The sequence below is a fragment of the Aedes aegypti genome, chromosome 2 (genome assembly GCF_002204515.2).
Source record: "Aedes aegypti strain LVP_AGWG chromosome 2, AaegL5.0 Primary Assembly, whole genome shotgun sequence".
Lineage (NCBI taxonomy): Eukaryota > Metazoa > Arthropoda > Insecta > Diptera > Culicidae > Aedes > Aedes aegypti.
Window position 1 is genome coordinate 428700600 of NC_035108.1, and position 16821 is coordinate 428717420.

At 36.2% G+C, this 16821-nt stretch overlaps 2 protein-coding genes across 2 annotated transcripts in view; both read right to left on the bottom strand.

The window, feature by feature from the left end:
- LOC5573900 (intracellular protein transport protein uso1) overlaps positions 1 to 12121 on the bottom strand; it is a 128683-nt gene extending 116562 nt beyond the window's left edge. The window contains exons 1-2 of the mRNA XM_021847647.1: positions 12101 to 12121; positions 11988 to 12046 (exon numbers count right to left, since the gene is read on the bottom strand). Coding sequence (XP_021703339.1) covers positions 11988 to 12046; positions 12101 to 12106 — 65 coding nt within the window. The 5' untranslated portion in view covers positions 12107 to 12121. The remainder of the gene's footprint in view (positions 1 to 11987; positions 12047 to 12100) is intronic.
- A 2232-nt stretch (positions 12122 to 14353) lies between these two features.
- Positions 14354 to 15341, bottom strand: LOC110677059. Its single transcript, XM_021847653.1, has 2 exons — positions 15217 to 15341; positions 14354 to 15152 (listed from the first exon to the last, which is right to left on the bottom strand). Exons 1-2 carry the CDS (start codon positions 15220 to 15222, stop codon positions 14454 to 14456), a joined length of 705 nt encoding a protein of 234 aa, XP_021703345.1. The 5' UTR covers positions 15223 to 15341; the 3' UTR covers positions 14354 to 14453.
- Positions 15342 to 16821: the final 1480 nt, after the last annotated feature.

Below are 16821 nucleotides of genomic sequence, written 5' to 3' on the forward strand. Positions count from 1 at the left end.
ACATCCTCGTTTGTCGTTATTCTCCGGCCGTTTGTAGGATATAAGGTTAGGTATTACAATCTATTGCACTGTTGATGGACGGCATGAGCCACTTGTTCGAACAATTGTTTCTGGGTCCTGGCGCTTCCTTTGTGTTTGTGCGTGGGAATTTCACTTTTATTAATTTTTCGGTTCAGTGGATTTCTTGACCATGGTTGACGGTTATTGGAACACGCGTTGCCGGAGGAAATGTGTTACTGTCGCAATGAGAGTTGCACATGTTTATGATTGTTCATTTCCTGTATTCTATACAAAATGATCATGTTTGTAGGCTTGGATCTATGTATCTTGCGCTACGATTGACCTAAAATTTTAACGCATCTTGGAAATACAGCTAATCTTCTTTTTACGCCCCTAACTGGGGGAGCGTAAAAATCAGAGGGGGTTGTGTACAAGACACAACCGCATGACGTTAACTACGCCAAGTGATTTTTTGCATTTGAATTTTAGTCGATTTAGCCTTCCTTTAGTTCAAACTCTAACATAATTTCGTGACGGTCGCAACATTTTAGATTTTCAATTGACACCCAGTATATTGCCGTAAGACGTAGTTAACGTCAAAAGAATTGGAGCGTAAAAAGAATTAGAGCGTAAAAAGTTTACGTGAATGTAGTTTTCAGAAGAGTTGTAGAGGAAGAAATAATACACATTTTCGCTGAACATTGCCAGTTGCTAAGTTTTGTGATTTTGAACTTATGAGCTAATTTAAATGAAAAACTCTGAATTCTTTAGATATCCATAACTTGTGGAGTTGGTTCGATAAAATTATTCTTTTAGCGATATTTGAAAGACAATACATTAGGCAACTTTTGCTGCTAAAACTGTGAGTAAGTAATTTTTGTAAATTGAGAAAATTCACTTCAAAAATACACTTGGAAACTCGAAGTTCGCTTGTAATCCACAAGATTTTAAAGTTAACGGCATGCTGTCTTCAGGAAAGCTGTGGGTTTTAGCTAGATCTACAACTTTCCCTTATGCAACATTATGGAGGTATGTGAAACAAAAAAAATGTAGAACCTATAATACATTTCACATTAGATAATAAAAATTCCTTCAAGTAGTGGCAATATAATTTTGCTTTTATTCTGCCAATATTTTTTTAAAAAAATGGTCAGTAATTTGTCAATAAGTATGAGGAGGCGGCTAGTGATTCACTACAAAAAATAATTTTTCAAAGTAATAAATATAAAGTGGCCTGCATCTGAATCGTATCATCATTCTACATATTTTGTTTCACATTTATCCAAATAGTGGTGTATTGAAAAATTGATCTGGGTAAAACCTACAACTTTGCTGACGGCAGAAAAAAATGATCGAACCAACTCCATGGCTTATGGGCATCTAAATGTTTCATAGTTTTTCACTTAAATTTGCTTATAAGTTCAAAATCACAAGATATACAAACTTGCGATATTCAGCAAAAATGGATGTAATACTCTACCACTCTTCTTAAGACCATATTCACTTAAAATTGAAAACAAATTACCGTAATCCGGGGGCAAATTGATCACTTTTTCACAACTTTTTGTCATGTTTTCTATTGGAATTAAAAAATTATCAAACTTATTTCGGTAAAATCAGTACCACATTGATCTCTATCAGTTTATGTAATCGTTTTTTTTATTAAATAAAATTTCACATTTCATAAAATTAGTTTTAATACCAAAAATTTAAAATGACACGTTGGGGCGAAATTGATCACTTTATAATAGAGCATATTTTGGACTGTAAAATTTCCCTATCTACTAAAGTTGGGTCTCCTGAATTTGAAAATGATGTCAAAATTCTTACAAGTCGTATATATCATCATATTATAGCAAAATTAAACTTTGTAAATCTGCATAATACGCCTAAATGTATACAATTTTCCTTGAAATAAGCACGTTATTCAACAATAAACGGTTTTACGAGCAGAAAACTATTCTTGTAATGCTGTACGATTTTCAAAATGAGTACAGCAGTTCACACTGAAGCTAATACAAAATTTTTACCACTCAAAGTTTACATGCATGGTTAGTACCAGCGGATTGTTTAGCACCGACATTTCCAACAGTATTGCTGACACTTTCAAAAACTGTGAATATTTCTATGCAAACTGACCTTAATAAAAATGAAATAGTTTATAACCATCATTAGACATATATAAACCAGAAATCATGGAATGTCTATGATGGCAACGAAGTATTAAGCACCCTTGAAAGGAAATGCTATTTGGTACCGACCTGATCAAATTCACCCCAGTGATCAATTTGCCCCTGGATTACGGTATCTGTTTTTTGGGTTCATTGTACAGTGGTGAAAATTGCAGATCAATCTAAACACTAAAAGCCGAGATCTCAGCATCCAAACTTGATATGAAAAAAGGCCAATGCCTACATCATTTTGTCCAGCATTGTACATACGACATTACTAGCTCGTAGGTTCGGTCTAAGGCAAAGTAGGCCGTCATTGAAATTTGTACGCGTCGTTGATGATTGATGCTAATGCATCTCACGATTTCGAATCAAAGAAAATCAGTTGGTTTTGCACTGACACAGCTGAAAAAGTACCAGCATACTTTATGCATGTTAGCGCGTACAGTGATATTTTATCAAGACTGAGTTTTATCACTCTAAAATGCAAGCTGAAAAGTCATCATTGTTGCCAAAACGAATGACGGGCTACTTGGTCCTAAGGTGGCTTGTATTTTAGTAACAGAAATACTGAAAATTTACATTTTAAATTATCAACCAATCACAAACTAAGCCTATTTATTAGAGTTATATAGTGGTTTTGTTTTAAATTTAGAGGCAAGTTTCGACAGATAGTTTTGGTATAGTGGTTTTGTTCAAAACGTGAAAATCGATTAGAATAGCCAATAAAGGACAACTGCTTAGATAACACCCTTGAAAAAAGAATAATAAATGCATTTTAACGTATTTAAAAAGAAAACAAAAAATTTTGTTCAATAATTTTATGAAACTAGTCAAAATAAATCTTGCCGGATGCTTAGAGATGCATCAAATTTCATGAGTTTTCAAGAGAGTTATACATGTTTAAACTCCAATAATGTGTGATGAATATTTATATAGTATGTCATGCAATCCAAAGAAATACCGTCAGATTACATGACATATGCTTTCTTTTTTGGCATGCTCCATTTTTGGCGCCCCCCATTTTGGCAACAAAATGGATCCGTTTTCGGTAAAATTTTTAAAAACCATTCAAAAAGAAAAAACTACTCTCTCAATATCATCATGCTTTTACTTCAGACATTTAAAAACAGGTCAGTTTCACACCGCCCACATTCCAGAGCACCATCTCCGTCGATATTCTTCCCAGAAATTCCAGCAATTATTAGAGTAAATATAGTTCCAACTTCATTTTTCAGGCATCCATAATGTGTGACCAGCCCACTAGAGTCTACCATTAGGTACACCTAAAAAAAACACTTCTTTAAGATTTCAAACAACACGTTCGAACAAAACATAAGCATAACTTCTCGCCACAAAGTACAATTTCTCGGTTTTTCAGCTCACAGTTTTTAGCATTGCACTGCATATGTAAAAGTATACCGCAGTAGTAGAAACAAATTATGCTTTTCGATTAATTTCTCTATTGACTTTCATCGAAATTCGTGAAATAAATTGCGTTATTCAAGTAAATCCATAATTTTGCCAGAAGCTAGACAAATTGAAGTTCCAGCGGCTTATTTTTGGCCCATATGTTATGTCACTTAAAATTCATCATAAACATGAGCCTAATCAATGAATGTAAATTAAGTACGTTTTACTGCTTGTCTGTGCTATGAGTGTGTATTTTTTTGTGTTGTTTTAAACAATTCCCTTTTTGTTCAAGATTCTGTATGACGTTCGATTTTCTGAGAGACTATTCAACATTCTATACCAGTGTTTCTCTGGCCGTAGTATACTGCGTACCATATCAAGATTATTTTCAATCTAGGATACGAACCACATAAAATAATAAAATAGTAGTTTGCGGAAAATGTTGCAGAATGATATTTTTACAGCACGAATGATGTATTTCAGTCCTACGAGGCTTGCCGAGTAGGATAATTCCGACGAGTGCTGTAAAAATCGAATCACGTACAACATTTTTTGCAATTTCATAGAAGATCACTTGAGAGTATCAGAAATAATATCGGAAAGCATTCACCATCATTTTAACTCAAAACAGTTGCGTAATGAGAAAGCGTTGTGTAATGAATCTTTACAGCACTGGTTTCAGTTGCGAAATGACTATTCCCGCACTGCATTCTTTAGTGCAGGAAAGTAGGCTGTTTCATGACAGATTGGCGTGATGAAAATCAGCCTATTACGATGAGAAATTGCAAAAATATTCCTTACGAGATCCTGGCGATCTTTAGCTAGATCTAGGAGCTTCCTAACTGCATCCTGGAGAATCCTTTTGGTATTCCAGGTTTTTAAGTGGACTTCTGGGTCTTTCTAAAACTGTCCCTATGATGAGATTTTTGATTAATGGACAGCGCTTTACTGGGGATGCTGAATCCTAGGATGAAACCTAGAGATTCCACTGAACTACTGAGATTTATAGGCTGATCTGTGAATCCCTAGCGGGATACTGGGGATCTCTAGTTATATCTAGAGTATTTCTAGCACAATCTTGAAGATTCTGAATATTCATCCAGCAGAATTTGGGGATTGCAAGCTTGGCAATAGACTTCATTGGAGGCTCGAGATTTTTCAGCAATATCGCAGCAAAATCTTAAGAATCCAATCGATATCCTCAGAACTCCTAGTAGGCTTTTGGCTATATGTAATTTCCTATCGGAATACTAAGGGGTCATTCAAAAATGACGTCCATTATTTGTGGGAGGGGGGACCTACTAAAGTGTTACAGTACGTGTTTAAAGGTATAGGAAAATGCGTGACGGAGTGGGGAGGGGGGTCTAGAAATCCCGAAAAACGATGGACGTCATATTTGAATCGTCCCTAAACTGCGGATCGTAGGTCGCTGGTTGAGCATCACTATTCCATCGCATTTTAAAATCATTTCTCTATGAACTTCACATCCAAATTTTTATTAAAAATTTATAGTTCATAATTTTTGTGTAAGGTACACCGGGGCAAGTTGAAACGGGTGGGGCAAGATGAAATGCAAAGTTTTGAATATGATGCCAATATATTTTATCAGATTTTTCTTCCCCAAAAGTTTGTTCCATCTTTTAACTTTTTGTTGCTGCTGTCAAAATTTCGTAACATTACAAAAATTCAATATGATGCCGTTTCAAATTGCCCCGGTGTACCTTACAGCAATTGCAACACATAATTTTTAGGAGCCATTCACAACTTAATTTGGTCAAACTTGACGCTAAGGCTTGAAGGATTGTTGTAAATACGTGATTGTTGTATATACGTCTTTGTATGAATACAGAATTATTGTATTTCTGTATTCTTACATTTTCGAGAGAATGTGCAATTCTTGAATAAGGGTCGCTTAAGCGATTATTGTTCCATACATACAAATTGTGTATATTAAGCCTATAAAAATCATTGAAGACATTTAAGCGATTGAAAGTATGCATAACGTATGTCACATTTAAAACATGATGGGTCTAAAAATTTAAAGCTGCTTTACCGAAATTTGCTTCAAAGTGGACTGTTTCGAAATCTGGCTATATGGTTTCATATATATGATGTAAAAACATCCTAATGATACTAATGATTGAAAAATGAAATATAAAAAATGGATTGCGATTTTGGCACGGTTCCGTTTTTGGCCACTGAAATTTCCAACTTTGCTGCCAAAAGCGGAATTACACTGTAATGCATTCTACATGATTTCAAACTTATATTTACATGACATTATGAAGTTTGCATGGAGCGTAATCCTAATTGTTAAAAAAACCGTTTTGTCTCAAATTCCGAACATGACTCTTATTACAAAGAGTGCCGGTATCAAAGGTTAAAATTGATAATTTCATAACATTTAAATCTATAAATGTAATGTAAATGTAGAGAATTTGAATTACAGAAGGATTGATCATCCTGTGAAGATATTTGAGAGCTCCTCATGAAAAGTCGCTGTAAAATGTCGAGTGTTCGAAATATATTCTATAATGTATAAGTTATGTTCGGAATTTGCGACACAACGGTACAGTTAAAGTCCTCAATATTAAAAAGTATTGAACATATAAGTTTTATGTAATTTTCAAGATCGTCATTGTCCGGAATATGAGTCATGCTCGAAGAGGTAGCTCAGCATTGAAAGGTAGAAAGAAACATCGAATTATGGATACAAAAAAACATATATTGACTCTAATCTTGATGTTAACATTTCTTTCATCATTTTATTTATAAGATTTCTCAATTGCACCCTGGCTCTAAGCCCTTTTGGAAATTATCTAAAATTTTGAAAAAACCACAGAAGCCAATACCGGCATTGAAAGAGGAAAACAAATTATTACTAACTAATTGCGGAAAAGCTCAAAAATTGGCTATATAGTTTGAAAATGCGCACAATTTTAATTTAGGACTTACTAGTCCAAAAGAAAATCAAGTTATTCAGGACTTCGAAGATATTCTCAATCAGGAGAACATTTTCAAAAATTCCTGGGAGACTGATTTGGAAGGTGTGAGAACTATTATTGGGGCCCAAATAGCCGTAGCGGTAAACGCGCAGCTATTCAGCATGACCAAGCTGAGGGTCGTGGGTTCGAATCCCGCTGATCGAGGATCTTTTCGTAAAGGAAATTTTATCGATTCCCAGGGCATAGAGTATATTCGTACCTGCCACACGATATACACATGCAAAAATGGTCATTCGGCAAAGAAAGCTCTCAGTTGAAAACTGTGGAAGTGCTCATAAGAACACTAATCTGAGAAGCAGGCTTTGTCCCAGTTGGGACGTAACGCCATAAAGAAGAAGAAGAAGAGAACTATTATTAAAAAATTCAAAAATATGAAAGCTCCTGGCGATGATGGAATTTTCTACATCCTCATCGAGAAACTTCCTGGAAGTAGCTTACCATTTTTAGTAAATATATATAACAAATGTTTTCAATTAGAATATTTTCCTGACAAATGGAAAAATGCTAAGGTTGTTCCAATTTTAAAACCAGACAAAAATCCTGCAGAAGCTTCTAGCTATCGTCCAATCAGTTTGCTTTCCTCCATCAGTAAACTTTTTGAAAAGGTCATTTTGAACAGAATGATGGTCCACATCAACGAAAATTCAATTTTTGCCAATGAACAGTTCGGATTCCGCCATGGACATTCGACCACTCATCAACTTTTACGTGTAACAAATTTGATACATTCCAACAAATCTGAAGGCTATTCTACTGGTCTTGCTCTTCTAGACATAGAAAAAGCATTTGACAGTGTTTGGCATGAAGGTTTGATCGTAAAATTAAAAAAACTTCAATTTTTCAACATACATTGTTAGAATAATTCAAAGTTATCTGTCAAATAGTATACTTCAGTTTAATTATCATAACTACAGATCTGAAAGACTTCCTGTAAGAGCTGGTGTTCCTCAAGGCAGCAATATTATTCAATATTTTCACATCAGACTTACCTGAGTTACCTCAGAGATGTCAAAAATCCTTGATTGCGGATGACACAGGCCTCTCCGCCAAAGGACGAAGTCTGCCAGTCATCTGTAGTCGAATGCAAAAAAGTTTGGATATTTTTTCTTCATACTTGCAAAAATGGAAGATTTCTCCCAATGCTTCCAAAACTGAAAATTGTGATTAAAATAATATTTTTTCCAGCATATCTCGTTTGCATATGTGTTTGCAAATCAAAAATATGTTGAATATTGGCTGATTCTGAAGCACGTTTTGCTAGAATTGATAAAACAGCAAAATATAAAAATGACTGACGTTTAGCTTAACCAAATAATAAAATTAAAAACAGTATAAATATAAAGAACAGCCTATTTTTAAAAGAAGGCAAAATTTATGATAAGATCAATACAAGATTGGACGCCAAAAATTATTGCGGCACAATAAAACGAAAAGACATCAAAAATTGTGTTCAGAATAATCGAAGTGATTGTGCTACTTTTCCCCGAATGTCGGTTACCCGAATGTCAGTTCCCTGAATAACCCTGTTCTCCTAATGCCTTTTCCCGAATGACCCATTTCCCCAAAAAGTGGTGCAGTTTAAATTGGTGCTATAATAGTCTTCAAAAGAAGGAGGTATTCTGTCATTCTCGGCTATACACATGTTGGCTAAAATGCCGAAGACGGAAAAACTCGAAAGAACCACCAATCAACTAAAGAAGGGTGCATATCAGATAGCCAGTTCGTTCATTACCCTGAAATGTATAAAGTTACGACAATTATGAATGCCAAAAACTTTTCCGGGAAGCGGGATATTCGGGGAGCCGGCGTTCGGAGTAACGACATTCGGGGAAAAGTAGCACATTCCATCAAAGTTTCTGCAATAATCGATTTTTTTTTTGACTGATAACTTGAGCAAATAAATGTTATCGATTGCCGCCCTTTTGTCAGTTGAAAACAAAAAAAAATGTAAAAAATATAGCTTTTGTATAAAAGAAGGTGAAATTTATTTTATTAATAAATGTACAGTTTTCATACCAATAATTATGGTTACATACATTTAGAAAAAAAACAAAGAATGTTTGAAAGGAGGCTAAATTTGTACTAAATATACCAAAATCTTCAGCGCAAAAATTTATTCCAATAGCGGAACTCAATAGATGAATCAATATTTGAAAGGAGGGTAATTTCTGGATAAATAATAAAATAATATTGGCAACAACATTCCTTATATGCTTAAGTTTATTCAAAAGCAAATGATTGTTTAATAAAGTGACATTTTGTGTTAATTGACTCCACAAGTCTGATGTCATCAGAAAGATTCAATAGAAACGTAAGGACGAAAGTCATCTTAAGAAATTCTTGGTTTCAGACTCATTATGCCAAACGACCATTATGCCAAGCGACTTTATGCCAAATGACCATTATGCCAAATGACTTTATGCCAAACGGCTTTTTGCCAAACGACTAAGTCGAGCACTCGACACTGAAGAAGTCTGTAAGTCGCAGACGAAATAGGCCTATCTGTCAAGACAAGCAACACATATTAGAGTTTAAAGGTATTTGCTCACCTTAGTGATTTTAGTATTTTATTTTTTTTTGCAAAAAGTGAAGTGTTAAAGATCATTTGTAGTTTTAAACATACTCTAATAATCCCTCCCAAAGTTTAATATAAAAAAGTGTAGTGAAACGACTATATGCCAAATGACTTACCACCCCCTAGAACATATCAATCCATGATTAACTCATGGTATATTCTGTAACTCGATAATTCTATGAGTCGATGGTGCCTTGAACATCGAGTTTAAGAGATTTTACCTACTAGATTACGGTATTTTAATTGTTTCAATAGCTATCAAAATACGCATTTTCAAATGTTGGATCGATGTCAGTGAACTCGATTAATTTTGGAGTAAAAACTCCAATTAATGGGATCATCGACATTCATCGAGCAATATGTACTACGAGAGGATCACATGTATTACGCATCCTTCCAATGAACGAAATAAACCAAAATGATCAAGAATGGAATACAACTACCTAACTAACAATTATCCTATAATCTTACTGAGAAAGTTGAGTTTAACGGATATTCTGGTCCTAAAACAACCCCCGAACTAATTGGAATCTCCGTGGCCACTATCTCACAACCATGTTCAACCTGTGTAACACAACACATCATCAACCATAGAACAGCTCATTCGAAGCCATCCAAAATGACCGATGGCTACATCACACGGCAACAACCTTCATTGCTACTCGTAACCTTCCACTTGCATCTGGCAAACGCAGTAAATCACGTCAACCAGCAACAACTTTAACGGCAATCTCACTTTTCACGCATCGCAAATCCACTTGAAGGTTACTCGCCGGAATTAATTAAATGACACTAGCAACCGCAACCGAAAACCCACCAAACGAACTCCAAAAATGCGCGCCGAATGATGACCGAGAAGACGATCGCCACCCGTAATGAACTCGATTCGCTGCAATTGAGGCGTGGGCGAGCGAAGTTATCGTTGCAAGTTTTGGAGCGCGACTAACGTTAACTCGGTCCCGGCATGTGTAGGCTTATGCTCTCTTACCAAAAACGAGCCACGATGTGAAAGAGGTAAAACTATGGGAGGAAGGTAGCGTAGGAAAAAAAAACTATCATACACAATGCCAGCCGAAAAGGGTTCTACCCTTTCGGGATGCCCATCAATGAAATGGGTGTAGAACGCGAGGGCTCCGACCTTTGCCAACATAACTATCTCTACATGTATATCGGCGCATAGTCGGTTGAAGTAGCGAAGCGTCTGTTGTAATGAAGTTCGCTCCTGAGAACAGTGTGATGTTTTGTGATTTAAATTCATTCACTGAAAATATGATGATCACTGATTATCGATAGGAAAATTCCTTCCAAAATCGGTCTAAACAATCCAAACTCGTGGTCGATAATCATCGATTTAGATTATTTTAAAGCGTATCGTGGTGAGAAAAAATACGTGTTTTCCAAACATTAAGCGATCATCCTGAGTCAAGAGAAGTATTAAAAGAGCATACAAGTTTTCGCATGTAAACTATTTGAAACATTTTAGCTCCGAAGTCATTGAGAGAAAAACATTATGCAAAAAAATTGCACTCAAATAACATGTTTTTATGGATAGACAATAAAAATCTTAAAATTTAAATCAAACAAAATCCCTTTCCACAATATTTTTTTAGAGACAAATGCCCCTTTTACTTTGCTTTTGTATATTAAAGAGTGAAGAATTTGTAAGCTCATGATTCATGAATTTAAGGTGAAGATGAATATAAGCTAAACCTCAAATTCTCAAGAGCACAAATCTGGAGAACCGAATACCCATTTGAGCTGAAAACTTAATCGATTGGTCACTACCAGCTAGTGAGCAATCGATTAAGTTTTCAGCTCGAACAAATGTTTGGATCTCCAGATTTGTGCTCTTGAAAATTTGAGGTTTGGCTTCGATTTATCTTCACCTTAATAAAATTTCGACAACCCATGTCCACGTAGTGCCCCTCTGTGCACCGGGTCTTGCGTGACTTTGCGGCGAAGGATATGGCAGCGAATGTACGAAAATGAATAATACGATGACTGCCTCCGACCAGAGGCAGAGACACAACTGGATTGCTGTGGATGATGGTTCGACGGAAATGGCTTGACTACTGATGAAGATAGTACCACCGATGAGCAAATAGTGCAACACTACTAGTCAACTTCAACTAGGTACGTCTACCATCAACGGGGACGGGAGTTGAGAGTTCATTTGATGGATGCAGTAAAGGAACGGTTCGATGGTTCTCGTTTTTTCACTGATCGGGTGATAACAAACTTCGGTTGCTAGTTAATTGATTAAAATGTAAACACGAAGCCTGAAGTTCACCTCGATGGAAATGGGGATAGTAGGGCGTGTCGTTCCATGAAAGATAGTTACAATGTTCAGAGATGAAAATTTGAGATTGCAGTGCAACAGAATAGCAAATCTATGAATACTTCATGGCAAAGATAATGATGAAAGTTTTACAATATAAGTTCGTAGCTGATAAAGTTATAAACAGAAGAATTAATTAGGGAACTCTTAGATAAATTAATAGAGTAATACCGAAAATAGAATTTTTGATATTGATATGATATTTTTTTTTAATTTCTACGAAAACATCCTATCTTATAAAGCCCAAAGTTGAGTTCCAGAAGCAATTCTTTGAAAAGTTCCCTTAGAAAATTGATTTTTTTTTCTTAGATTTGTCTTGAATTTTTCCGGAATTTGTCAAACAAAATAAACATATAAGCATGCCGCCATTTATATTTAGTGAAACTTACATCAATTGAAGTTTCATTGCTCGAAATCGACTCATATAATAGAAAAAAAAAAGCATTCAATAGATCTAAAAAATGTAACAATCATAATGTACTTACGCATAGAGAACGCTGGGCTTCTCCCACCATTTGAGGACCTCTCCTCTGGGCACGAAGTCCTATAAAAATCCTAGTCAATCTCAATTATCTCATTTGTACTTTAAAGCACCCACCTTCATCTCAATAGCAATACGTTTGGCTACGAAAATAAATCAATCAGACTAGCACACAAGTTCCGTTATTTGTATCTTTTATTGTCACAACTCTTTCTCTCAGCTTTGCTGGACGCAGAGGCTCTTGACAGATATCGGTTTCAATAAATAAGACCAAACGCCTACTTTGCATAGGTGCGATTACTCATGTCTCGACTATGACGGATATTGGAAGCATGGACTCGTGTGAGAATCCAGGCTTTCAAAATCTATGAGAAAATAAAAATGTACATCTAGAACTCAGCGTAACATATTTTCGCGTGTCTCAAGGATAAAATCGTGTGTCTATAGCAAATTTGGGGTTTCTGAATCTGATATCGCTCTCAGAAACGTCCTACACACTTAATTTAGAATGCCGAATCTCGGCCCATGTTAACTCAGATTCGCACAGCCGAGTAGTCGGCGAACAAATTTCCTGGGATCTCAGGAAATAAAAGCCGAATATCAGCAAATCGTGCTTCGTTGTTAAGCAACCGGATAATTTGTTAGCTGAGTCTCGGTTGAAATTTGGAAAACAGATTTATACAGCCAAGCTATTGAAAAAAATCTAAGTGTGTAGCACGTCACTATTGTGTGCTACAGGTCGCCAAAAATATGTAAATGTTCACATGAAATTTAAACTATGACTTCTTAAACTTTTTCTTATTATTTAATCCATCGAGCATGCAGAATTGTACTTGAGCTTAAGTGTAGAATATAGTTTGGTTTTAGTCGAGTGGTGGTAATCCGCAAAGCCGTGTAATTTTGTAAATATGTAATTTTGTTAAAGTTATGTGAAAATCCTGCCTGTTCTCCGAATTATTTGAGAATCCTTTTGCACATTTTATGCTCGCCTATTTCTCATTTTTTCTTTGACAAACCAAAGCACTTCCATGAATTCTGTGAGACTATGGCTCAGTGATATAATGTTTGAAAATTTAGCCTTTTGGCAAAAACTTCTATTCAGGCCAGTGAATCAATTGTCAACCAACACGCAGCAACAAAGACATTGTCCTCTTTCATTTTTGATGCAACAATCTTATTCCGCAACAACCGCAACAACAGTTCATCACAATCGGAACAGAATACAGTCGACTCTCCATAACTCGATATTCAAGGGACCATCGACTTATAGAATTATCGAGTTATAGAACATACCAATAACAAAAATTTTAAAATCAAAGGCTCAAATTTCTACATTTCCTATACTTTTATGATCACTTCTGTAAGCAGACAATATCATTTTGTTGATAGCATTTTGAAAAACATCTTTGGACACTTTTTTCAAAATATTCGAAAAATCCCTTATTTTTGCTAAAAATAATATTTTTTTATTTTTATGTTTTTAAATTTTTATTACGACTTGCAAGTCCTTTATTCATTGCCAAACCAGAAAAGGTCCATGTCTCCCTGTATAAACATGGGTTTTTAGATGGATATCGAGTTATGGAGGGAAATTTTCCTCCCACGTGGCATCGACTAGTGGAGACATCGAGTTATAGAATCATCGACTTATGGAGAGCATGATGTATGGGAATTTGAAGGGACCGCAAAACCCATCGAGTTATAGAGTATATCGAGTTATAGAACATCGAGTTGTGGAGAGTCGACTGTATGACAATAATTACTCACCGCGTGCGCACTGTGTGGGATTGTGTAGATTTCATGCGCTTTTTGAATAGCGAATTCGACCGATAATTCCTTTACTTTAAGAGACAGAGAGGTGCAACGTTCAGCAAAAACACGCGTTTTAAAATATTCAACAACTTTGTAGAAGACATGAAAAATGTAAAAATCTTAGTTAACAGTTATGAACAAAAATGATTTTTTGACGAGATGCTTCATACAATTTGTGTACATTCTGTTAAAAAATTCATAACTCTTCCACAAGACTTTTTACATTTTTCATGTCTTCTACAAAGTTGTTAGATATCTCCAAACATGAGCATTTTGTATGTGACAACAGCATTTGGTTATTTACATTTGTCACTAACTGTGTCTATGCTAGTCAACGGATCGAATGTGAGAAGAGTCTTCAAAATCTTCGTGGGCCGCACAAGCAATCATTTTGAAAATGGTATTCATAATATCGGATGTGTAGTGTACAGCGATAGATGGAAAATTCATGACGAATAAAGTTCTTGATTCTACAAGTTTTCTAACTCAATTCAACAATTTAGTGATTCTATGACCCTTCACCTTTCACCTCAGTGCATGAGTAAACTCCAATTGAAATTCTATCTGCAGCGTAACAGTCTTGATTTATTACAAACTAATCAACATTGTTTGAGTTCTCGTACATTTCAATAGCACTCGGGATGGCGTATCGCTGTTTTTACCAGCTTCCAGCTGGGGCCACGTTCAGCACCTTGTGCGAAACGGTATGACCCGGCAGTGGAGCAATGTGCACCGATCCGGGAGTGATGGCCACGTACTTGGCAACCGACTGGGGGACCTTGACGATGTCGTAGACGGGCTGGTTGCTCCAAGTGTTCCATTTGGCTACATTGTGGTTGTAGACGGGCACCGGAGCAGAGGTTGGGGCATAGGATGGCTTGGCAAATGGGGCAGGAGTAGCCAAAACCGGGGCAGCTGGCACAAACTGGACAGGGGCTGGCCAGTAGTTGTTGTAACGGTTGACATTGGAGTAGGAAGTGGCCCAATCGGGATGGGTAACCTTCACTTCAACAGATGCTGGAGAGTTGTTGGCCTGATAGGCAGTTTGTTGTTCATACTGGTGATGTTGCTCCTGATGTTGGTAGTACTGTGGACTAACTTGTTGGTTATCTTGGTGGCAGTCCTCTTGATTGTGGTTACCATGATTAACTGGGGCATAGTAAGAAGAACTTTGCTGTACTACTTGAATTGGTTGGTGAGGATCAGCTACTGGGGCCCACGAGTTCTCCACTGGCCAAGGTGCGTTGAAGTCCTTGTTCTGATGGTGTTCAACCGGAGGTTGAAGAAACACAGTTGGTTGCTGAACTACTTCATCCGCTACCACAGCAGCTACCAGAGCCAGAACTGCTAGAAATGCCTGGATGAACGAAATCACGATAATAATAACACAATCCAGAATTTGTAATCCAGACACAACAAACCTTCATTTTCCCAAAACCAAACTACAGTCTGCCACAACCCTCGAACGAACCACTAGGTCTCTACAAAACTGCACTGAGCGTTGAAAGATCGAAATAGCTATAATTGTTGACACCCTCGGATACTACCTTTTATACCCATCTCTAAAGAAAACCATATCGGAGACAGCAGTGATAACATCGGACAACCGACAAAATTCGGCCTCAAACCTGGTGGGGACCAGAGCCAAAGACGGGCAGCCATGCGTTGAAGGATTCATCAGCGATTTTCCGGCGCGTGGACAACCAGTCATCAAATTATCTCCCTCATGGAATTTTAAAATATGCTGCTGCTGGTGGAACATCATCTTAGCTCAGTGTATGAAATTGTGAACGGGTAATGTAACTGAGCCGATAAAGGTGCAGTCAATTTCCCAGCTTAGGAAACGTGATTGCAGCTTTTTATGTTGATAAAAGGATTGATGTTGTTAATTATTTACTTAATTTTTTAATTATGCAATATAAATGGTAATAAATCTTCTAGCTGTTTAGTGGAATATCTATGAGTAGATGAAAAAACGAATTTAGTACTATACCATTTAATTCCACTAGAGTTTGTATCCTTTGACATATACGCGTATTTCGACCTCAACTATAAGGCCGTCTTCAGTGACGTGCACTAGACTAGAGAGCAGAGGCGCGGGAAGTGGGTAGGACAGGTAGGACATGTACTACGCACAAAAACACCTGGGTAGGACAGTCAAAGAATTGACCTACTCACGATCCAAAAAAAAAAAACAAAAACAAGATAAGCACGATGAGTTATTTCATGGTTTCCTGATGCCTAGTATAGAGTGACATGGTTTGTGCATGACCCCCAAAAGTTCTGAATCGCGAGAAGAACGATTGAAAATATCGACAGTGAGAATCCTTGAAAACTAACTGTAATAGTTACTACAGGAATCAAATGGAGCAATTCTGTATGGCATTTCTGAATGGATCAATTGGATGGTTTCTCAGTCCTGTATATGTTTTGGGACAAATTGCCGTAAGAAATCCTGGAAGTAATTCTTAAAAAGTTTCTGGTACATCCATACCGAATTATAAGAAGATTATTGATGGAAGTAAAGAATTAATCCAGTACCAGTCGCATCTTGTTATACACAGCACGAGTGTGATAGTGCTAGCGATTTCTGAACGTGTGATTACTTGTGATATAATCTATTAAAGCATTCCTGAATCTCTTGCCGATTTTGAGAGAAATCACAAAATTTTTGCTGTTCATATATTTGTTATGTAGAAATAGATGAGGAAATTAGAACAACCTCACTGGATGTAAAGGAAAGTAGTTTGATCTATTTTTGTTAAATTTCATCAATAAATTTGATTTAACTAGGATATAAATATAAAGGGCGTTCATATTTTAAATATGAATGATAACAAAAGTTGATCCAATAAATGATCTCAATCATAGGGTTTTCTTTTTAGAAAATTGGTCTCTTTTTTAATGCGAATTTCTAAGAAGCTTTTATTTTAAATGGAAGGTCTCTACTATATCATCCAAAATGATCTCTAAAATCTCTTTTTTCCTTATTCTGCTTGCATGGAATCCTGATGAAAAATTAAACA